Here is a 25,554-nt window from a genome sequence, read left to right as displayed (position 1 = left end):
GCACTATTTTGAAATATGCATTTATTTTTATTTTTTATTCTTACTAAAATTATCACTTTTCTATAACTTCCTACTTGAGAAAATATAATTAAACAAGTTGTAATGAAAGAGCTTCTCTCACTGGGAGGCCATTTTAATGTCAAACATACACCATAATTGTTTTTCTAGATATTCTAATTAAATGTGCTTGTTTATAACTCTTCACAGACAATATTGTTCCAAACACTACCCTAATTATTCATCGCCATCCTTCTTGCTTCTAAATATTTTCAAGTTATCATCACTTGTTCTTTGTAGCCACTACTTCCCCAGGCTGGAATTCAAGTTTTTATATGGTAATGGAAGTGTGGGAGATATTTGTTGAACTGCAATGTATTAAGACCAAATATACAGCCAGCCATTACCTTACTGTTCGTACATGTTTCAAAACAATATAATCTATAAATGGCAAATTCTGAAGCATACAAAACTAATTTTCATCCAACTAGCACTTTCCATTTATAGGTAATTTAGCTGTAAATCCAATACAAAAGAACACAGACCATATGGTCTCTAAACAATACAATAAAAAACTTGCCTATGCAAAATTTCTGTCACTTTTATATAGTTCTAATTGAAAGGCAAGGACATCACTGAAATCTGTTCTGGGATTCCAAGTGAACTTCACCCATATCCTTATCATAACAGCACCTTTTGGACCTAGTATAAGCATGAGAGGTATCTGTTCTCACCACACTTTCTCCCAGCAGTCAGTCTGTGATTCGTATTGTTCAGCCTTTTGCCACTTGCTTGTATTGAAAAGGATGATAAAGTGTGTGAAAACTCTGGACAGGTATTTCAGATATCACTGGATTAGAGATTTGAAAAAAAAAGCCTAAGTAAGTAAAATAAATGAAACCCTTACCAAAAGGCACAGGCCTTTTGAGAAACCAAGTAGCATCATATTTTTTCACATATGGCCAACATATTCCAGAGAAGCAACACAAACAGCAAAATACAGAAAGAGTAAGCCAAACAAACAAGTAAAGAACAATAAAACCCAAGCCCTTTTCAGCAATTCTAGACCACTCATACCCAGTGTAATCCAGAGAAAGTGAGAGGACACAACAGCATTCACATGAATGAATGCATGAGCAATTCCCTTAGTGGGGCTTACCACTACTAGCATACTTCTGTAGTGCAAGAATTTAATTCTCCTTTAATGCTACAGAATCAGGGTACAGAAAAAGTCATTAGTTGTGGTGGGTTTTGGTGATTAAAACTAGAAGTTCATAAACAATACATTTTTTTGCATGATGTTTGTTTTAAAAAAAGAACAGAAATGTCATTCAGGAGTAATTAAAGAAATATTTCTGTGATCTACAGATTTGGTAATTTTCTAGATAGAACTCAAAATACAACAATAATTACAGCATGCTAAGCTACTGAGAATTCTCATTCAGCAGTTTGATCTGCTATTGAAAAAACCTGCTCTGACCATAATTAAATACCTAATCCAGTTTTCTATTTGTGGCTGGATTTTCACTGCTTTCCTGCTATCTCTGGAAGTACACAACCCTATTTCAGTATACAATCAGTTTTGGTCACTTTGCTTTACACCTCAGACAAATGTTTGTAAACAAAACTGAGACTCTTTTAGACCACCCCTGGAGACTGCTACAGTGGCTGAAAAGGAGGTCAGCTCCTTTTTTTTTTTTTTGAAATCTGAGAAATTTCCAATCAAAATCCAGCAATAAACTTTCTTGATTAGCAATAGCTGTAATCCATCTTACACCTTCATTTTTAGGAACAATCATCTCGATATTATGACATTCCATAACGTACTATTTCATTATCATACTAAAACAATAATCACATTAGCAAGGTTCCTGTCTCCTTTCCTCACATCAAGAGCTACATGCAGATACTCCTTTTAATTGCTTCCAGAGAAACATCTGGTGCTGCCTATGTAAATGTAACAGATCACAGTGCATCTCTGGGTATACCTGACCACTTCATACAGCTTGCACAGACTTGGTTTGGGGAAGCTGACAAACCACTTCAGCCTGAACCAGTCCTGAAACAGTCTATGTTCACAAACAACTGTAATAGTTCTTTTGATTGCAGCGTGACAATGAGCTTTCAAAAATATGCTAGAATCAGCCATTCTGAAAGTTGTATGGATACTTGTGTGGTAAGTATTGGTAAGAATAATATTCAAGACATCAGACATGGCTCAAATGTTTAATCTAATGGTTTAGATTTAATAAGAACAATGACTATTAGATCTGGACAGATAAGGACACAGACAAATTAAGGTAAAAAGGCAAATTAAAGTCTATTTAACTGAGGCCAGCCTAACCACCATAAGGAAAATCAGAATCATATTTGGTGGAAACTGTTGTTTTATAAAGCTGAACATGTTCAAGTTTAGCTATCTTAGGTTTTCATTGTTTTTTGACTGTATTGGTAGAAGCACTGCACAAAGAGCCATCATTTCCTGAGTCTGACACATTCTCTTTGGGGGTTCAAAGATTCAATCTCTGCATTATTATATTTTGAAAGATACAACATAGTTTCTGTGGCTGAGTGCAATATAAGATCCTCACTGATATTCTGCTGGCTTCAAGGGAAGCCTGAGTGTTGGTTTTAGCAAGACCTCGAACAGCACAAGTTTAGCTTTTAGACCAGTAGGAATATAAGAAAAGCAACACTGGACCAGATCAAATATCCACCTCTGACAGCAACCAACAAAAAAAAAGAATGTAAGTATAGAAAAGCATGGATACTCTCCCATCTGTGGTTTCACCACTTCCTGTAGAGGTGACTGCTCAGATATGCAACAGTCCCAAAGCAATTTTTCAGATTAATTTGTCGAGTCCCTTTCTGAATTCATAAAAATTTCAGCATGCACTGTATCCTGTGTCATGGGGTTTTGTAGCCCAGTTGTGGATTTTGTGAAATACAGCATTGTTATGCTTGTGTTGAATCTTCCAGGTTTTAACTTGTTTTAATATTTGTCAGTTCACATTCTTCAGTGGACAAAACAATTTCTCCGTATCACCTGCAGTTTTATAAACCTTCACTTTACTCCTCTTTAACCATAACCTGCAAAGCATTTATCCTTCATGCTGAAGAGTACTCTCTGTGTATCTAGTCACTGATCCTGTGTTGTAACTAATTGAATTGTTCACTTGCTTGAAAACAAGAAAAAAACGTCTCTAGACTGGTTTTTACTGCATCATTGGCTTGGAACTCACCTTGCGATTATTCCAGCTAATGACTTCATCATTTTGAGCTGACAAGTCAGAGTACAGGAAAATTAAAACCCAAGGTGGTAACATATTTAAAATTATAAACAAATTTGAAAAAATGGGGTGAATTTATTTAAACATATTTCCACTAGAATTCTGAGCTCATCTATTTAGACTGGTTTTTTAATACAGAGGAAAAGTGAAGCAGGAAGTGTATCTGTCTTCATCAATTCATTATTCACCAGGGATATAGAGCTATGATTGCCATTTACAGTTTAACAACCCCGGGAAACTCTGCCTGTAAAGAATCATGTTGAAAGGGAGAATACAATACCATTTCAGCTTGCATTGATAAAATTCAGATCCTGTGTGTTGCAAAGATACTTGTGGGTGTCCTCACAAGAGCAGAAGCTATGACACATATGTGTCTGTGGAAATTACAGAAGTTTGCCAGTTTAGAGTCAGTAACAGAAAGTTCATTAAGAAAGAAACTAAGTTGAGTTCCAGGAAAATGTAATATGTGATAGCTATATACCAAGTGGGAAGGTAAGCCCAGTACCCCTTGGGGTAGTCAAGAGAAGCACATGGTTTACATACATGAGCTACCAGATCAGATGGAAAAGCATCTGCATGAAAAGGAGGTTATAGCAAAGAAGGGAAAGTAAGCCCCAGAGAAGATGTAACCTCCTGATGATCATGGTGGAACTGATACAAAACTTACCATGTTAATCACCTGTTACTTTGTGATTACTGTGCAGCTGGCAGAATAAGTGGCAATAGCTGATACAAAAGCATAGAAACATGTTTTCCTTACCTTTATGGTTCCACATAAACACAGGCCGTGTTTAAGCATTTATGAGTTAACCTTTTGTGACTAAAGTGACACAGAGGCAAATTAGTGGTCTTCTAAGAGGTCTTTGAAGTATATTACTCATAATCTGTACAAACTCCTAGCTCTGCTTCAGAAATTTACAGTGTACTTATCCCTAAAAGGGCTTCTCAGTCATGGTTGCAGCATGCAAAATTTCAAAACTGCAGCAAGGGATAAGTTTAAAATCCAACACTGCTAACATTTTCTAGGTCCACCAACACAAACACGATAAAGGAGTTCAGCAATGCTACACTCATTCATTAAGATCTGTGGAAAGCCACTTAATCAGAAAAAAATCCAACACAACAGGAGCACTCACCAGTGACTGCCGGAACAGGAGACACTTCTTGGGGTCAATCCCACAGGCAAGGATGGCAGCAGTGGTGTCCAGGATGTTCTGGCGCAGGACAGCTGGCTCCTTGGGCATGGTGAAAGAGTGCATATCCATAATGCTATAGAGCACTGAGCTGCACTCTTCCTGCAGATCCACCCAGTTCTGAATGGCTCCAAGGTAGTTCCCCAGATGAGGGGTCCCAGTTGGCTGGATACCAGAGAAAATCCGATCCATGACCATGTTCTGTGACAAAGCATTGGCAAGATTAACACACACATTTTTTTGACAGATTCTTTTATAGTTTAAAGTAATTTAAAAAGCCTCATTTATGCCTGTCTCTTCTCCCCACCTGTCAGTGGGGATTAATGTATAAATGATATTAATTATTTATTAATGTATATATTAATGTATAAATGTATAAATGATGTCAGAACCAATAATTGCAGTAAGTCAGTTAAATACTCTATCTTACAGCAAAGAGATTAACAACTACCATAATTTTAATCTGTGAGACTTCATATGCAAAAAAAATACAGCTGTAAACAAGACTGGTGAAAAGCTGGTCTCAGAAACCACGTGGTAGATTCTTTCATTTCTTTTGCACCAAAGCTGTATGTTTCTCTTTAGTTTCTATATCCACTCTGATATAGAAACTTAGGGTCACAGAGCAGAGAAATTCAAACATTTGTGTTGTAAACTCATGCAATGTCCCAGTAGATTGCCATCGTAACTCCCATGAACATTGAAGTCTTATTTTTCTAGCTGCAAAGAACATTTTGAGCAGTTCCTGAAAGAAACCTAGTTCTTGACCCAAGGGTCAAAAAATAATGAAAGAGATCATCAAAGTTCTGAAACTCCCCATTTTGGCAGCAATAGAATTTCTAGAAGAGCTCTACAAAGAAATACGGCTATAGCTCAACATCACACCTGGAATACTGTCCATGCACCAGGACTAACATTGGAAAAGAGTTCACAGAGAAACAGCAAAAACAAAAAAGACTAAGAAGCTAAGGTTGTGAGCAAAGATTAAAAGGCTTGAAACATGTATGGCTTGGCTAAGTGACAGTTACCATCTTAGAAAGTTTGTTTTCCTGCATCCCAGCCCTCCATCTGACCATTTTCTCAGAGCCCCAAGCTGTCAGCATATGATCAATTACCTCCCTGACCTTCCCAAAGAATTCCACCATATTCAGAAGTAGCTCAGCAATGTTTTATGTGAAAATGCTTGTTACATGCCAAGTTTCAAGAGCATGCAAGACCGCTCAACTTATAAATGAGGGTCCCCCCCATCACAGCAAATACAATACAAATCCTCAGACTCAGTTGTGTGGCAGGATCATCAACTTCATTGTGCCTGTGGCTGCACAATTTTTTTCCTGCTAAATTTTATGAGAAAGATCTATAACTTAGCAGGAAGAATTTATTTACTGATGTAGTCTGTTTTCTTTTCTATGAATCTCTTACAAATGTGTGGGAGAAAAGAAAGTCATACAATTATTAAACCACACAAAATGGCAGTAAAAGTCAAGGCCAAGTACAATTACTTTTAACTATTAAAAAAAGGACTTCAAATTGACTTAATTCATTTTGACTCAGATTTGAGAAAAATTAATGAGAAAGTGTTTCCAAGTGGAATGGGACTTCATTACTTTTAAGCATGATCTATAGCTCTGAAAAGCCTAGACTATTTCTTTCTAAACTTGCTGAAAAATTCTCTTTTCTTCTAAAATAATTCTGTTTTTCAGATCAAAACAATTTTCTTACCCATCATTTAAGTGATTGTGCTGACATACCAAGAGCAGCTTTGGGCTAGCTGCCATGCTAATTTCTCCTGCTCACATAAATGCCTACACATTTAAGTCTTGAGAGCAACCCTTCACCCCATCCCAGATATCTTCTTGACTTCCAGTATATTCTTGAGTCAGTTTCTAAGTGTTCTTGGAGAACCTCCAGCACAGGAGCTTCAAGGTAGTCACTTGAAGCAATGAAAAGCACACCACTTCTTCCAACAGCAATTCCAGCTTCCAGTCCTTGTGTTCCAGTCCTCGACCACCCATGTGCCTCTTTTCTTCATTACACAAAAATGGAGTTATGATACTCAATCTCTCACTTGGCATTTGATTCCTTCTTTTCCTAGGAACCTATATCAGAGCACTTCTCACCCCTCACAGAATCCACTCACCTCCTACTAAGCTACTACCTGGCCCAGGACCGCAGACAGCTTCCTGTTAACACTGAGAAGGGTCAGGTGCTCTCCTGAAGTAGGAGGCATTCAACATTCCAACGCATATAAATGAGATTAAGTCTAATCAAAACTTGGGATTCACTAGACTTCAGAGCTGTACTTCTATTACTACGGGCCCAGAGCAGCTGCTAGGCAATGCAACAGGTACTTCACAGGCATAAAATTTGTTTTTTGCTTACTATGTTTCTTAACTAAGACAATAAGAAGTCAGGGAGGAAATAGTTGACCAGTAATGTGGTGTTCTACCCCTACTGGGGTCCCAGAACAGTTGGTTGGTTGTCAGACCACATAACCTTTCTTCATGTCCGTATCTCCACTCACTAAGCTCAAATCCTGATGCTCCTTCCCACAATTACTTCTCCCCACAGTACTGGTTGCTTTCTGATGCTCATTTATATGCCTGTTTAACAGACGATAATTCTTACAGCCCTACTCTCCATTTTCTTATCAGACAATTTCATCCCTCCTGTATTCTTTTCTTCCTCCACTTGTGCTTTACACCCCTTGCTTCCCCAAAGAGCTCTTATATACAGCTCTTGATATACAGCTCTTACTCTAAGAAGGCAGAGAGAATGCCATGTTAAGATTATTACTATTATTACTAATTAAGCTGTTAAGGCCTTGACTCCAGTCACTTCATATAAAATATGTTTTTTACCTGCACGGTTATAAAAGCTAAGAAATGTTATCATGTGCCAGAAATCCACTATGGACCAACATCAACTAAAGTATCTTAGGATGACCAAGTTAAAGCATAGTGCAGAAACTTGCACATCTTCCAACTTCAGTCTAGTAAAAGACAGCATCACCTGACATGTCTCCTGATGTTACTGCTTCTTTTCCCTGGGACTTGAAGCTGGTGCTACTTCAGTGCAGGAGAAGCTCCACCCCCTGGGGTAACTGTGTGTTCTACCAGGGCACAGGAATTTCTGTGCACTCAGCACAGATCAGCTCCTGTGCCAATACCTTGACCCAAGAAGTGCCAACACCCTGAGCCTGTGGAGAACAGTTCTGTCTAGAAATTTTGTTGGTCCCCAAGTCAGGCAGACTCAGTTCCTTTGCAGCTGCAGTCCTTGCCTTGGATGTTTCCCATGGCAGGTTCATTATCTGCCTTTTCAACTCCTCAGATCACTGTCCAGTCTGTAGATAATGTTATTATGAACATATTGGATGTATTGGCAAAATTGTGTTCCTTAATGTGAGTATAATACACTCAATACATAAAAATGCAATAGTGGCATTTAAACAGGCAGTCTGAGAATGTCTTTCACCAAGAAAATACAAGACATCAGTGTCTCAGCATAAACTGTATGTTCAAATACTGTACTTACTCCAAATATTCAAAGGCTAACAATGAGCTAATGAAAGGTAGGTTTGTTGCAATACTACATAAGTTAGCATCTGGTGACACACTACATGTTGAAAAGAAAATACACAATGTACAATGTCAAATGGACACAGTTTCATATAAAGAAAGAACCAAGTTTTCTATCCACTAAAGAGAATACCTGTGAAGGCAAGCATGATATCTTTAATGGTGCTTTGTATGTTCAAATGGTAAACAAATACAAAAGGTTTGTTCAGTACAAGGGCAATAAATAGCAAGTGAAACATTAGAAGCAAACAGTAGCAGTATTATATTCAGTTTAAGCTCAGCAATTACTTAACCTGAAGTAGAGAATTCACAGAAATAAGTAACTCCAATAATGAAAACTGAGCTAGGCTGAACCTGAGTAAAGCATTGGCAAATCCATTACAAAGAACAAACTCATACTGGCTCCCAGCTGAGGGACCAGTTGACTAGGAGTCTTTCATCTTTAACTCCTTTGATTCCATTTAACAACATAAAGCACGAGAAGTCAGAGCAAACAGGGTGGCATGAAATATTCCATTGTGTTAGCAGAAGTCTATATTAAAAAAAGCCCACACAAAACACCCTCAAATGAATCTTGGATTTCTTGCACTAAAAATATACAAAGAACATTGCTCCTTTGGAGAGAGTTTATGTTCCCTGTTTGTTCACTCTGTGAGAAGCAGCGGGCAGCATAGCAGCGTGGCAGGGGACTTCTGCCTGGTACCATGAAATCATGGGGCTGGAATGCATTTCAATGGAGCTGTTAGGTCAGGGGATGGGAGCTGTGTGCTCCAAAGTACTGGAGCTGGAAAAGGATAAAAACAAAAGGAGTGAAGACTTCCCAATGGAGCAGAGTGAAAGCCACAAGACATGCAGCTCCAGCCCACAGGCACTCACTCATTCAGACATCTGTAGTAAGCACAGTGTGAGCCTGCTGTTCGTATGTTTAACTCTGTGTGGTGGGTGCACCTACACCAGTAGTGCTGCACGTTAATCCTCATGCCTGTTAAGAGTGCTGCATCTAACAGATGACTTAGCACCTATTTGTTTTCTCTCGGAAAGACCTCTGCAGGGCAATTCTAAACACCACAGAGCATTTCTCAGCTGCATTACCGAATGAAGCTTGGCCCCAAACCCACTAAGATTCAGGTGTTCTCTCACCTAACCTCCCTTTTGTCATGAGATCAACAACTGCCACTCCTTATACGGAAAAAATATCAACATCCAAATGCTCTCAAATAATCAGGAATAAGCATTACATCCTTATCCCAGAGTAGGATGGCTAAAATCTGGTCCTGCCATCCTATAGCATGGCCATATTCAATTTCAATGCAAAACAGGAAGGATGACAGCTTCCAAAAATCCAATTCTGCTCTCTTGGACCAAAGCAGAGCTTTTCTCTGTATGGAAGGCGAGCTACAACTGTCAAGGACTCAATTCAGCAGTCAAAACCACAATCATTCCCTCTCATGAGATAGATGTGCCAGAACTGGAAGATACACCAAAGCTGATAAAGGAAAAGATCCATGCAGATCCAAGCATCCCATGTTACAGACAATTCTTGGTATCCTGGCTATACATTTCATGCTTAGCTTTATGAATTCTGTCACTGCTGAACACAAGAATTTATTTACCTGTTGGATACACATATTTGCCTGGTACAGCCAAGAAAAAACTGCATCTCAAATATGTAGTAAAATGAGTTGTAAAATAGTTCCCCCTTCACAAAAAGTTACAGAAATAAAATCAAGTGAAAGCTTTCACAAAACATAGGTTTTCAGAATCTGTCTTCTTTACAACTCCACATAAATATTGCCATCACACACTTGAAATGACAGCAGACAAGCTACAATTATAGGGTAACCTTATGCCTATACTTTAGTCTCTTTTGGATTTTAAAAACAGAGAAATGTAGCGCCCATTCAAGGAGGTAGGAGAAAGCTGCCAGTAAACAAACAATTCTCAGGATTGTTTTCTCCTTTTATTTTGGCACAGGCATGTTATAAAATCACATAAAAGCATACATAAAAATGTGGCTGGTTGGAGTCCAGTTAAGACCTATTGTTTAACACAACAAACCATTAAATGATCACATTAATCTTGCCCTAGAAATACAGAGGCTGTGACTGTCAGCTTCTCAATCTACCCAGTCATGGGGGAGACAGACACGTCTTCAAAATCAAATTCAAAGGAGGCTTTTGCTAATTATATCCTTGGAGTGACTGAAGGTAAGGACAAAGCTTTGGACTAACTAGTTTCTTTGGACTTTGTTAATGACTTTATACCAGCAGCCTAACAGATGAGAGGTAGGCCTATGCCTCCATCTATTTTATAACTTATAAATATTTTAATTTCTAAATAATACTGACTCACAAACTCATCCTGGGCTGAAACAAAGGCAAGAGATTTTAGACCCATACCCCACAATGTTACAAAAAATTATGACAGTATTACAAGAGCAGCTGCAACAGAAATCACCCCCCAAGCCACACCGATGGTTACCATTCACATGCCACAGCATTTAGCTGCTCTGCTTTATTTGAACAGCCATTTACTCGGGGCAGAACAGGTGAAGAGCCAAGTGAGATCCACAGCATCAGAGCTAATTCTAAACACAGGTGGTGGGCACAACAGAGAGAGCAGGAAGTCGACAGGAGAATCACTGCTGACATGTAGGACAGGGAAGATTGATGGCTTCCCTCTCTAGTTTTCCCCACTGTGTAGGCACGCAGGGGGTGGGGGAAAGGGACGGAGAAGCTGCTGTGCTGGCGACATAACACACCACAAGGCTCCACAGCACCAGCGCTGATTAATGACACTGGAACGACTCAGGAAACAGCAAAGGATCACTCACAGACTTCGCTCTTCTTGTTATAATTTTATTTGTGGGGATTCATTTTGCCCCAGCTGTCCCAAGCTGAAGCGAGTTCAAATTTGCCAGACGAAAAGAAAATGTGGAAGTCAAAGGGAAGAAAGAGCAGCATAAGCAAACACAGACATGCATAAAACACAAAAACTGGAAAATTTGAAATTTCTAACATGAAGATCCTCTCAACAGGGATCAAAAAAGGAAGAAAAATAAAACCAAAACAACACAACCAAAACCTTGCTCCAGCCTTAGAGACAAAAGAAATTCTTTGGCTGACAAAAGTCACCAACTACTGCATCTTTTGCATCTGTCTACAATTTTTTTATTTCCCTTATTAATACTTTGCAACTTCAAAGCTCTGGTTGCTAAAATAATATGCTCATCTGTTAACACTGGCTTAGCAAAACCTGTCTTGAGACAGTTATTAAGCAGCAAAATGAAGGGAAGCCAGACGAGTCACATTTTACGAGCTAAAGCATAAATTTTAAAGCCTAATTGCGACAATTCAAGTATTAATGTTGTTACAGAAAGAAAAAAAATGAAGGAAAAGGAAAACTTAGGAGCAACATATGTATTACATACATTGTTTCCTTTATTGTTTTTAATGCAATTACTTCTCTGCAAACTTGCTGTAGAAACTTTTAAACGTGCTTATTTTGATCTGATCATTTAATATGTCAAATTCATCTGGTACAAATGCTATTTCAACATGCTTAATTCTTAAAATGAGAGACTAAAGATCTAACATTAAATTAGAAAGAAACATATTTATACCAGAGCAAGTTTTCAGATAAATAGCTTCTGAGTAAAGATTAACATTGCCCAGAAACTGAACTAAATTAAGATTTAAACAGAACTGCCTAGTATCCCTTTCTTGAATGTCAAATGCACTCAAACTTCAGTAGGACTTTAATATTTATATTTCAAATGAAAAACACATTGGAAGGAGGAACATTTACAGCACATACTAACCCCACCCTGTAAATTTAACTCTGCCTCTAGGGGTAGCAAAAGAACTCAATGAAGCTGCGGCTGGGTTAGGCTGCCCTCTCACGCTGCCTTGGTACAGATGACTCAGCAAATGGCTCCTTTCATGTGGCTCGCTGCATCCCGCAAGTGGATTCTCTCATTTGCTTTATGAGCCCCACGTGCCACTCCCGGTGCTAATGACAGCTGCACTGACAGACCCGAGCATTATCTACAGCCAGGCTGCCACAGCTCTGCCACCACACACCACAAGGTTCCTCCGGACCTGAGGCAGCCACGGACCCTCCCCTCCCGTGGGGAGTGGAACAGGGGATACAACCTCTGGTGAGGGACCTGGAGGAAGCCAGCAGCCTCGTGGCTCAGAAGAGCTGGCTCCAGTTCTCTGCAGAGGCCTGGGACAAGAACCTGTGCTAACATTTCTGCAGAGCTGGTGAAGGAATGAAGCACTGGGTCTGCATGCAGCCAACAGTGGCCACCAACCTTACCCTAAACCACAATGCCTTCCTTAGCAAGGACACAGCCTGGTGGTTTTTATTTTTCCCGCTGTGCTCCTTACAGTTCTCCACATCAACTTGAAGGACAGCATGCTAAAGCTCCTGTTCAGAGGTGAGCCATAAGCCAGCTACAGAGGTGTAATGCACACTGAAACATGCACTACTTCTGTACCTCCTGGGTTTCAAAGGCGTGCACAGAGCTGCAATTAATGGCCTCAGATAATGCCTGATGCAACCTTAACCCTGATTGCCTCACTGACAGGAAGCTGCAGCAGGAGCTAAGCCTGAACCATCAGCAGGAACATTCTGGCCAGACAGGCAAGGCAAGGTCAGATTGATACACGCTGCTTCCAAAACCATCAGATGATACACTTAACGCTCAAAAGCTGAGAATTTGACAGTTCCAGTACTGCAGGCATTGCTTGGAAGAGATGGCACCAGGGAAAAGGACAGGGATAGGCAGGACTACCTTTGTTACACTGTGAAGAACACCCCTAAGATACAAATCCATATAAAAAGTAGTTGACTGTTCATTGAACAACGTAGTTGAACCAGCAACAATTAAAAAAGTTTTCAGGCACAGGTGCTTCCTGGAAGCAGCTGCCCAAAGCATCCATCAGGTTTGGCTTCTTTCTGATCCATATGCAGCCCCACAAAGCACACTGGCATGGAAGCACCAGGCCAGGGAGATCACAGAGAACCTTGTGTTCCACTCTGCAACCTCATGGAGTTATTCTGTATTAGTCAGCTCAACTTCAGTTCCTGGAAAGATACAGGAACAAATAATGAACTGCGAAGAAATTACAGAAATAACAGAAGACAGCAGTATTTATCAAGAACTGGTACCTCTCAAAAACACTGATAGCCTGCAACAGCACAAGAGATGCTAGAATAGAAATTAAATACTAAAGGTTATATCCTACTTTTCATTAAATTCTAATACTATCTCAGTTTCCAACAAGATAGAGAAATAGCACCTTGAATACAATATTATTCACTGGGGGTGAAACTCGAGAGAAAAAAATATCCTGAAAACAGCACTTATTGATGGCTTACAGTGGTTGGGGAAAGATATATCAAATACAGTTTTTCAGGGTTTTGTGCTGGTAAATTTGATATCTTTGTATCTCAAAATACGAAATCTAGATGATGAAAAGGAATATTCATTAAATCTGCAGACAAAACAAAGTTGGAAGGATGGTAAGAGCTCAAAATATTCTTTACAAAGCAAAGAAATGGTCTGAAAAAACAGTATGCTATTTACCAGGCAAAAGTACACAGATATATACAGAAAAGTCTACTCAACCACATAAATACAGGAAGGAGAACAGCTGTCCAGGCAACAAGTACAGAACAGGGTCTGAGGTTTGTAATATTTTAAAAGGTGAGCATGAATCAATATCATGCAGCTCCAAAACCACCACATTACTAACTACACCAAAAATTGCACAGGAATATATGAATAGGATGAAAATCCAGGAGACAGAAAACAATTTGCTCATTTTACTCAGGATGAGGATGGCCTCAAGTTGCAGAAGTTGGATAGTTTTAGGTCCTGTACTTCAAAAGAGTGGTAGAGAGACGCCATAGAATTTCAACCAAGTCCAGTGAATGACCCAAATAAAAAAGAGGAAAAGTCCAAGGTCTTTTTAGTCCAGTGGAAGGAAGACTGTGAAAGTAAAAGGTGTTAAACAATGAGCTTAAGATGAAGTAGAGAAAGATTCAGACCAAATGTAAAGAAAAGTTTCCAAGAGTAAGAAAAACAAAACATTTCAGATGAGTGCTTAGAGAGGTTTTTTATTAATAAATAAATAAACAAATAAAGATGTTGTATGTTGATAAAGATGTATGGGCACTTCATTTTTATTTTGGGCCAGGGGAAACAACGGATCACCCCAAACAGGGTCTGTTCTAGTCCTCTGAGCCCATAATGTTACATAGGCGTGATTAAAGCCAAAGTGAGATGACCAAAGAGGCCAGAAAAGGAATCAGAATTTTATTTAGATAGATTAGATCTCATGGCAGTTCAAGATTCAAGTCCTTCTAACTGCATTAAACAAAAATGGAAGAATTGAGGCCTTTTCAGTGATAGCAGCTGAACACTGACAAGCTTTGAAAAACCATTCTATGTTGTTGAAAGATGGGAAATACAAGTTAACATTTAACACCTATAAAGTGGCACACGCCCGCATTTAGAAATATACATTGCTCAACAAAATAAATGTAATAGCAACAAGTGAACAATTAGCATTTATTTTGCTACAAGATACATGTGGAACTATCAAAATGCAGTGAAAAGTGTAATATATTTATAAATTATAGACTATTTGATATATGAAAGATTGCTGTGATTTTAATATATTACACTCTTCTAAGTACCAAAACCTTAATCATCTTGAAGCAAAACAAAACAGAAGGCTAAAGAATGCCCCCACAACTAAATACTTCCCTCACAGAGAAATTAGAGAAGTTTTATGTTTTTGATCACAGTAGTATCCAAATCTCTTAAAACCATCTGATTACTTTTGCTCTTTCTCTGACCTTTAGCTGAAAGAGATTTTATTGTATTTTTTTATATATTTTCTTCAAGTGAGGAGTCAGCTTGCTACTAAGATTGCCCTATGGGATATAAACAAAGAATATCAACTTACATCTAGAAGGATATTTTTTAAAAACTACTTTTTGTTTGGAATTACTACATTTCTTCAGAATATTGTCCTAGAAACTCAAAGAGTAGTTCATTTCCTCTCCATTATTTTATTTGGCAATTTCCTGTAGCACGGAAAAGTTGGCTTTGTTCCACATGGGGCCAAAATTAACACAGCTGTTCAAAAACTTTCACCTTGTGGTCACAGCATGAAATTCATCTCAGGTGAATAGAAAAGTTTTAAAACCACCTGATGGATGTTGAGAGGCCTTAGAATGTGGAAATCCCAGTAAATTCCCTAATGATGCACACATGCACAAAGAAAATGCTACAGCTGATCCTCCTTGTCTATACTGGAGAGAATTCTATGAATTTAAGTTTTTTAGACATAATAATCACACTTGCATAAGGGAATTCTAGAGAATTTAAAAAACTTTTTCTGGAGCTAGACAATTCTCACAGACTGTTGTTATCGTCACAGGTTGGTCCTGAAATCCCCAGGCTGGGCTGTTTCCACAGAAAGGACAAACAACACATGAGCAATGGATGAGGGGTACAATGAACACACAAGTGTTCATTTGTGCTCAGGTCAAGAGAATGTAGCCAAGTGGCATGAGAATGGTGACAGCAAGCTGTGACTTGCTTATTAGACAGCTTGAGGCCAGAAACATCAAATGAAAAGTTCCCTAGTTTGTGTGTGACACTCACTGTTTTTCTCGTCCTAAAGAGGAGATGAGATGTTCCTTGCTAACTTACCTGTATTATTCAAACTGGCCCACAGAAAGCCAGGCAAATCACCAACTCCCAGTTTGGATGTACCACATGGAGTATATCAGTGTAAAAAAAGCCAATTGTTTTTACTGTTAGTATCCCAGAGATGTACAATGCTCCATTTTCTCTGGGTACTGGCAAGTATTCTGAATACTGGAGACTTACAATGTTTCATGGTCGTCTCTCTGGAGGGAGTGACAGCACCTCTGGCTGTTGTGATCTGGCTTAATGCTTGATGAGCAAGAGTCAGAGTGCTGACATTGCTTTAACTCTGCAAAGATCTAAAATGTAGATATCGTAAAAAAAGTACCCAACAAAACACTCCAGTGGAAGTGCACGAAGAGCAGAATGTGAACTTGACTGCAGAAATTACATGGGCTAATTTGTTGCCAGCAGAGATGCAAAATGAAATTCAGTCAGGAATTCAGAGGGCTGGACCCCTCATTCCCTTTATATAAGCAACAAAGAGGCTTTGAAATGTTTGAAACTGTTTTGTTCTTCCATGCAAACGGAAAGCACCCTATGGATGCCTATTAAGTAAAGTCTTTCCACATCTTGGCAAGTATGTGATTTCAAGAAAAATATTTGCAAATGGATAACCCAATTCAAGAAGAAGTCAAAGACCACCTTTGAAAGAAACTTTGATGTGGCTATAAAAAGATTATATTTAGGAAGGATAGCATAACGTGGTTCTGTTGTTAAAAGTTTGTACCTCCTTGTAGTTCTTTGCTGTTTTTCATGTAAAAAGCAATGCTGGTAAGCAGAGAAGTGAATGTCCATGAGACATAGGATTAAGGCAGAATCCCTGAAAAGAACTGCTCCCAACTGTTGGATAAAGACAAAACAAGTCATTTAGCAATCTCACTGCCAAAGGACAGGGATATTGGAACATCCACAAGTGTGAAAGCAAACGACAGCAATAGTTGCTATGTGAATCTTAGGTGAGATCATCAGGAAGCCTGGAATCTTTTATTAACATGGAAACACTACTATATCTTTCCAAAGGTACAGCTATCACATACAGATTTCAAAGTCAGAACTATGCACCTGGCAAAAGGAAAAGATGATGGTGAGACTAGGAAGTTGTGAAGACTTTTGCAGTTTACTTTCTTTTTTAACACTGTCCAACAACCTTCAAATGAGATTAACAGGTCAGCCAGACTGAGGACAACACTATACAGACCAATATACAATAATCAATTGTTACAGAGTGTATGCAATCAGAAACAACAATGATGGGATTCAGAACAATGCATGTTCCATCTGTCAGAATGGAGAATGCATGCAATTTCATCTCCTTTCAGCTTCTGAATACTTCTGGGAATTGGAAGAATCTTACAGAAACTCTGCGCTTCAAAAATGGAAATATAGCCCTATCCAACCCTAGGATCTTTCTGCACAGAAATGTAAATATTGTCACCCACCTGCGTAAGTGAATGAGATGGGTTTACCACACTTTGAAATACCAATAAGAAGCATTTAATTCACCTTCTAATCTGTACTGTAAAGCTCCAAACCACTTATCCATAAACAATACAGGTAGCCTAAACAAAAATAAATTCCTAGTGTGAACAGTTATGAAAGTGTAATCTAAATACAAATGAAGCATAGAAGGGTTTATAACATGAACTACGTGCAACACCACGAAAACTGAGGAAACCCCTATTTTTAAACTTCACACAAGACTTATTCTTCATTCAGTTATTGTGCAGACATCACTGAAGCAACTGGGTCAACTTCACCACTCTATTGCTTTGTCCAGCTCCAAGGAGCAGATGCATGCCCTAGCATATTTCAAAGAACTTGAAGCTAAAAGTAAAAGCAGATACTTCATTTCTGGTAGCAATCATCACATTTCAGCACAAGAATGAGGGAAATGAAAAACTAAGTATATATATTTTATAGTCTATTTTTGTGGGTATACTTATATACAAATAGGTATCTATTTCCTCTCCCATGCAACAAGAACTTCAGCGCACTCTCAAGGTGGATATCTATCTCATGGGCAAAAATACATTTAATCCTGTCCAGTGGATATATAGATTTGCCTGATACAGGAGAAAATTATAAAATCTGCTATGTGATTTGTCTGAGTTGGGGTTTCCAAGAATGATACTGTTAGTCAAGGGCTCTAATAATCAAATGGAAAACAATTTCAATTCACTGATTACAAACACAGCAAAACTAAAAAAAATTTATGATCTAAGGTGACTTAACTGACTTGGGGTTTTTCTTCACTTCAGCTTCTGATCCTGCTGCAATTTGAGTCAACTCCACAAAATGTTTGTTCATCTAACATTAGAGTCGCAGCATAAACCACAACTTGTGTCATGGAAAAAGTAATTGTTAAGTGTCTAGAATAGCACTTGCTGTACTAGCAAATGGAAAGTCTATCTGCCAATGAGCCAGCATTAAAATGGGACCCCAGTCTGCTGTCTAGAAACAGAGGTGATCTGCTGCAGACTGACTCACAACGCTTGTTCAGCATACGCACTGGAGAAATTCACACCAAACTTCAACATCCACGACGGCCAGAGTAGCATCCTTCATTAAACTCACTGTACAAAAACACGTTAATAAAATCAGAAGTCCCTCAAGAGAAAAAACAGGCTTAGTCAAGACACTAAAAGCAAGGGCCAGAGGGGGAAAGAATGGAGGGACTCTACCCAAGTCTTGTCAAAATGCCAGAATAAAGGGCTGTTTCCTGCTCAAACAATCTATATTTGCCAGATTTTATTGTTAGAACTCCGTTATGAAATGAATAGGACGCGTTTACGCCTCAAAGATCCTTCATGTCTGTTTACAGTGGGGCTCTCTCTGTGCAGCTACAATAGTGGTCAAAAACCAGTAAAGACAAGGCACTAAGCAAGGCAGATCACAAGAAGTCTCTCTACAACTGGAAGTCTAATAAATCTGTGTGGAAACCTGAGATCTCTCAAATCCAGTGAAAATCCAAGAAATGTACATTCTCACTGTGTACTAACTGTACTAATTTGCCTTCCATTCTGAAAATTATACAAAAGCTAATGATTTCATTCTTGCATAAAGAACTATTCCACTGCTTTATCTGAAAAAAAAGCCAGTCTCCCTAGAGGATTAAATATATTTATATTATATAGCTATTGTTTACCTATTTATTTATTTAGCTAGTTAGTGATTAGAATAAAAACAAATGACTGATTAGGAAAAACTTCCATTCCAACCCGAATAGAAAACACCAGTTTTAATCCAAAGGCTGGAATATGTTGCTAAATCTAGTTGATTTCATAAGGATCTGAGTAACTAAATAACTTTCAGTATCTGTGCCCAATAACAATAGTAAAAAATATTAAAATTCAGGGAAATAGGAAATAAAAAATAAAGGGCACCGATTTCTACAAATGAATCCACACAGAGGCTACCTTACTTGGAAAGAATTTCTCAAATAACTTCGATCTTTCCTAAAGCTCCTGTATATTACAATATATTTAACCAGCCCATATTGGACACCAGGAAACATAGGGGTATTTGCATTTCCAGCCCTTTTTCCTCAGTCAAAAGCATTTTGCTACTTCCAACCTTAATGTTCTCTAGAACAAAGAGATGCAACACAGGGGACTGTCACAATCATAAATTCAGAGCAAGCACTTAAAAATCTGCCTGCTCATCCATCAATTTCAGCCCACAAGTGTCTGGACAGGCATTCTGAAGTTGACCTGCTGCAGTAACCTGTGTATGTGTGCAGCTTGTTACATGCACCTGGGGACTCATTTCATTAATTGTTAACAAAGTGACCCCTATGTGACAGCAACAAATTCAAGATGGGAACATGGACGCATTTAAATTGTTTGCATTTCATTCATAACACATCTGAATGATTCTGAAAACTAAGCTCTCTCTCCCACTGTAGTTTTAACTACAATCTTTGAAATCCTTAAGGATTAGGGTATGGTAATTTCAGTTACTTCCTTTCTCTGCAGCCCCATATGGTAACCATAGCTAAAAATTTTGAAGATTTTATTTGCAATCTGGTAAAAAGCATTTTAATGGTCTTCTCCAAAACAAGCCTTCAATTTTTACCTAAATGCCTTTTTTCACAACCATCTTTGTTAAAAAATATGAAACATGACCAGTCATCAACATGACTAGCACAGTAAAAATAGTGATCAGGTGGCCTGAATACAGAAGGAACAATACTTCCTCAAAAAAAGTAAATCAAATTTCACCAGATCCAAACAATCTGAAGATCTCCTCTTAAAGTACCGACAGTACTGGCCAGAATCACTGAGGTTCACAGAAGCCCAGCAAAGTATCAGAAAACCAAAAACGGAAAAATGGCATTCCCATCTTCAAAAATACAGGAAAAGAGGAACAGTCTGTGAAGTAGTCTGCTTACCATTAATACTCAGTGAACACAATCCATCTTTTGCAATTCCCTAGAAGATAACTAGAGGAAAACAACAGCAAATGTGGATTTGCTAAGAGCAAGGCATGCCAGACTAGTCTGACTGGCCTTGAGACTCATTAGGCTGCCACAGCATGGGAAAATGCAGTAAAGGCTTCTTGATTTTAGCACCACCTTTGGCCACTGTAAAGCAAACCAGAGAAACTACATTCAGGGATTTATACTGTGGTATTTTTTAATAGATATTGACTCAGGTAAAGAAACAGATACATTCCTAAATGAACTGCTAAGATTACCACTATATTGGATTCCTTGGATTTGAAGATCCTGTACTTAGTCAGTGGTCCTGACTAAACATTCACCAGAGATATTTTCTGTGCAACACTCACCATTTTCTCTTTGTATAACCTGAACAGCATGCACTAGAGTCAGTGTCCTGAGCTCCATTACACCAAATCCAACTTGGAGTGCCAGAGGAAAAAAAAAAACCCCAAAAAAAACCAACCAACCAACCAACCAAACAAACAAAAACCAAAAAAAAACCAAAAAAAAAAACCAAACTAAATTCTAGCACCAAAGAGGAAAGGATTTTGTGTTAAAAAACATCAACACTTATGGCTAGAAGATGCAGTTCTGTACCACATAATGCTAACAGATAATCCACTTTCTGATGCATTGCTCCTGTGAAAGTTGACAAGAGATGAAGGTTGTAGGACATCAAAATGTACAGCTTAGCAACAATAATACAGACACTGTAACAGATCATGTGTGGAGGCAAGGCAAGGCTTTCCTACCAAAGAGGAAGACAAGGGTAGGAGAACAGGTAGCAAAATGAAAAGTTCTTGTTTTCTTGAAAGGATATTCTCAGGAAGAAAAGTAATACAGGCATTAGAGTATCCTTACAGTAATTGTAATAGTGATGGCTACTCTGATACTAGAAAAGAAAAATTATGCACCAGACTCCTGATTTCTTGAAGGCAAATAACATCTAAATGTGTCCTTCCAGCTGAGTGTCTTGAAAGCCATCTAGTGATGCATGAGACCATCAAAAGCAAGATCTTGCCATTCTTCTACTTCCCCTTCGCAGCCAGGACTAAACCCAATCCATGTTTCATCAGGACATACACCAACAACCGACTCATTTTAGATTAAATTTTCCTACCGACAGGTTATGTCATAGTTGGATTTCTCATGATTTTATCAGTAATTCCCTGGAGTTCCTGTAGTTGCCATTTTTAAGAGTGTCTCATCAAAGAAACAGACTTGATGAAATGACTTTCTATAACCCTGGCTTAGAGAGCACTGAAGAACAATAAATCAGGGAATTTGAAAATAAGCTCTTAAAAGTTAAGATACCCCAAATGTAATGAATCTCTCCAACAAAACATTACTTTCTTCTTAATCACATTTATTATGCCTACATATTTAAGTTGTGTGCTAGAAATATGTAAACAAAATGTACAGAGCAACTTTTCCACAGCATGGTAAATCAAGCAGAGGGATGAACTGTGCACTACAGTGAAACAAAGCTGAAGCCACATAAATTATGTCTTCTGGTGACTATGACTGCATTATTGAACACTTAAACATCAAAACTATAAGGGTGCCAGTAGACACACTGCTCAAGCTTGAAGGCAAACTTTTTTTTTCCAGCTTGAAATTTGAATATTCCTCATTAGCAGGCAGCAAATACATGATCTGTTCCAATTTGTCTATTGTAGTAGCTGGACCACTCCCGAGTCCAGCCTGGCAACAGGAAGAGCGCGAACAAGGAAGCCACTTTTCCTCCTCAATTCTTTTGAAGATGCAGTTAAAGTACCACTGCAATTCCAGTGCAATTCTTTCCAGAAAGACATAAGAGGGGACTTAAAAGTGAGAGAGAAAAGGGACAAAATCCCACAACACACTGGACTCGCAAATTTAGCACCAGAGGAACAACTTAAATTACTGCTGTTACTTGAGTGTGGGTGACCTGAAGCTACACAAAACTGGTCAGAGCACGGTGCTAATAACACCAGGGTTGTGGCTTCAATTCCCATATGAGGTTTTACTTAAGAGTTGAACTGGATGATCCTTGTGGGTCCCTTCCAACCCAGAATACTCTGTGAATTTGTGAAGCAACACTAACTTTGTGGGGGTTTTATTTATTTATTTTTTTAATGAAAACATTAAAGAATAACAGGAAGGAATTACATTTTCAGACCTATCACACCTTTAAGACATCATGGCAACAGCAACCAGGCTATAAAGCACCTGGTAAGTAATCTTGACCTGATAGGTGACTCAGAGGTCGCAAAGAAATGCACATCAGAGTAAATATTAAAATACAACATGAGCCATGTTCACTCAGAGCAGATTTCTTTATTATGCAAGAAAAATGAGATTTCTTTGCTGGAGGAATGAAAGCAGGGGAGGGCATCTGTTGTGATACTGAACAGAGCCAAAAGAGTCACCATTTGCATCAGGAAAGATAAGCATATTCAAATCCTTTCAACATTTTTCAAGGAACATTTGAGTTCTAAAAATAATGAGTGGTTTGAGGTATCTTTGGCAGACCTGCTTTGCTGCATATTACAGGGGCAGTGTAACTGTTCACATTTTAAGTGTGAGAAATCTAAGAAGACTTAGGCACATGTAAATGAAATTAAATCAAAGCACCTCAAGACATGGAAACACCCAACAAGCTTATTGAGGATGCCACATTGAGATTCTTTAGCTCTTCTATATTGCTACAATTCAACATAGTCTTAAATATATATTTTTTGTTTCAGAATTCATTTAAGCAGAAACCTTACTTCTGCCTCACACTAACAACTAATAGGAAGAACACAGCTGCTAAGTGAAATATCAGTTATCAGAGCTTCATATGGCATAATCTTCCTCTTTTGCTTTCACTCTACCTCCTCAATAGAAAGGGCAGAATCAAGGTCATCAGCTGTTTTAGAACAAAATGAAATATGCCTTGACTTTTTAATTTTAAGAATCCTGGTTCTGAAATAGTCCTGCAATGTGTAGTTTACCCGGTTCACTACCATATACACCAACTTTTTGTGCATTAGTGTGTGTTACAGCTTGATGCGCTCAAAATATCAACTCCATGGCTGAGAGTAACAGAACCCACTTGCTGCAAAATCACAGACTATACAGATTACACCATGAAATGGAAAGGAATCTTTGATCTTCTGCTTACCCTATTTCTTCTCACAAGTAACATGAGACATATCTACTCTGGCAACCATTCTGAATAATGTGTTCCATTATTGAAACATACCATACTATCCAGGATTTGGATGACATGCCAAAAGCAAGATTTTAATGAAAAAGCCAATTGTCCAACTAGGGGAAACATTCTCTAAAATGATGCAATGTTAGTACTACTGTCATAAAATTCTTCCACTTATTTTAAAAACAAGGCTACGAGCTACAGAAAAATTTAGATTTCTAAGGCAAACCATTCATAGGTGTAAAACTATGAAGGAGGCTGCCTACGAAGATGACACTGAATATATACTTACCTGACCTGGCTGATTGCTTGAGGTTATCTTACAAAATACAACCAAAGCAATCAGTTGACCCTTTATTTCAATTTTCTAATAGAATGGGGGAAAATGAGAGCGGGGAAGGCTCCTGATGGGTTACAGTGAAAATCCCAAATATATTAAAGAAATTCAAACACTACACCCGGCTGAGGTCGTGCAAGTACCAAGGGGAGGGGCTGACATACATCCATTCAGACACTTATGAGGTTTGGTTTCTTCCTTCCTGCTGTAGAAGACAGGAGTTTGTAGCCAGTAGGTGCATTTCAAATCGAAAGGCAAGAAGCAAAGACCAACGCTGAAACCTCGCACAACCCCAGCGGTACCGCAGCGCTTGAGCGACCCCCACGACGCCGGCACTTGCCGACTCAGGCCTCCCTTTCTCCCGCTCCCCGAGTGCCCCGCGGAGTCACAGGCTCTACGGCTGAGCGGAACCAGCGAGAACCAGCCGGGAAGCGGGAAGGACGAGTCGAGAAGCGGGAGAGACAGACAGAGAACCGGGAATGCCGGCGGGGAGCGCGGCTCCCTGAGGGGAGGCAGAGCCGGCCCAGCCCCGCCCCGCGCCCCCCGCTCTGCGCATGCGCGGAGCCGGCCCGCGGCACGGGGCGGGATGGCGGCCGCGGCTGGAGCGCGGGGCTCGTCCCAGGCCGGGCACACCGGGAAGCGGCGGGGGAGATGCCCCAGGCCGGTTACCTGGCCGAGGGTCCCGCGGTGTAGGGCCCGGATCAGGCCACTCGGTGTCGCCATGGCAAAGGCGGGAAGGAAGAGGCGGGGGGGAGGGACACGGGGCAGGAGCCCCGCAGGTTCCGCGCATGTCCCGCAGGCGCGGTGCGGAAGCGGCCGCTGGCGGGGCGCGGTTACCGGGAAGGGGCGGCGCTGGCAGCGGCATGGGCACAGGCCCTTGTGGGAGTGAAGGTCATCGCTTCCCGGATTCCATGGCTCCTGCTTCACCTGCGGGGTGCCCTTGGAACGGCTCCTCTCAGCAGCGCGTCCCATCCGAGGCCTCCTCCACCCCTGCATCCTTCCGGCTGCCTGGGCTTGCCCACGGCAGCTTTTCCACGGAGAGATAGGCAGCGAGGCCGCTGCTGGAAAGTGCCCGCCTCTCCATGTCCTGTCAAACTAACTAAAGCCAGCCCCCGCAGAAACCCCCCAAGCTGCTTTCTGCCCTCAGTCTGCTCTGCTCTGCCCGAAAGCCGAGGCAGTAGCAGCTCTCGCTGACCAGCACCTCAGACGCAGCGTGTCCCCAAATCCAGTCTTTGTGCCATGTCTCTTCCATTGCGCCACGTAATAGAACCAAAGCGAGAAGCACCGAAGTTATTAATGAGGTATGGCAAGTTCCTGAGGAAGTTGTACATGAACTCGTCTTCACAGCTCCTGTGCAAAAGGTGCCTGGTTTCTCCCCAGTTCATTTCTCCCTAGTTCAGTGCCCAGGCTGGGAAGCCACAAAAGGCTTGTTGCCAGTGTCCCGGTGATGCGAACCCAAGCTCTTCTGCAGGTCTGCAAACATGTGAGACAGTGTCTGTGGGAATCTGCTATTGCAGCCTCTGGGAAAACAAACCAGCCATCAGGAAAGAAGGAGCACTTGTAGCTCTGTTACCAGTGGCACCGTGCATTGGACTGGTGATTATTTCCAGTAGCCCATTCCAACCCTGTCACTGAGGATATTGTTATGGAATGTTCCCAACTCTAAAATCTGGGTTTAAAAGTTAAACGCTCTGTAGATTTACATAACTGCTTATTTATTTTCACTTTGATGCATTGATTAGTGACATTTTTTTTATTTTAAAACCATATATGAAGAGTGCTTAGTACATAAGAGCATAATCTTA

At 39.8% G+C, this 25,554-nt stretch overlaps 1 protein-coding gene across 3 annotated transcripts in view; it reads right to left on the bottom strand.

Moving 5' to 3' along the window:
* WARS2 (tryptophanyl tRNA synthetase 2, mitochondrial) overlaps positions 1–24,721 on the bottom strand; it is a 44,406-nt gene extending 19,685 nt beyond the window's left edge. For all 3 annotated transcript variants that reach the window (XM_071433218.1, XM_071433219.1, XM_071433220.1), the window contains exons 1-2: positions 24,419–24,721; positions 4,424–4,681 (exon numbers count right to left, since the gene is read on the bottom strand). In XM_071433218.1, the coding sequence (XP_071289319.1) occupies positions 4,424–4,681; positions 24,419–24,721 (561 nt within the window). The remainder of the gene's footprint in view (positions 1–4,423; positions 4,682–24,418) is intronic.
* Between the last annotated feature and the right edge of the window lie 833 nt (positions 24,722–25,554).

Source organism: Agelaius tricolor, unplaced genomic scaffold (genome assembly GCF_023055355.1).
Source record: "Agelaius tricolor isolate 1412-34295 unplaced genomic scaffold, bAgeTri1.0.p SCAF_9, whole genome shotgun sequence".
Classification (NCBI taxonomy): Eukaryota; Metazoa; Chordata; class Aves; order Passeriformes; family Icteridae; genus Agelaius; species Agelaius tricolor.
The sequence above is the reverse complement of the archived record's forward strand: the minus strand, read 5'-3'. Positions and strand labels throughout refer to the sequence as shown.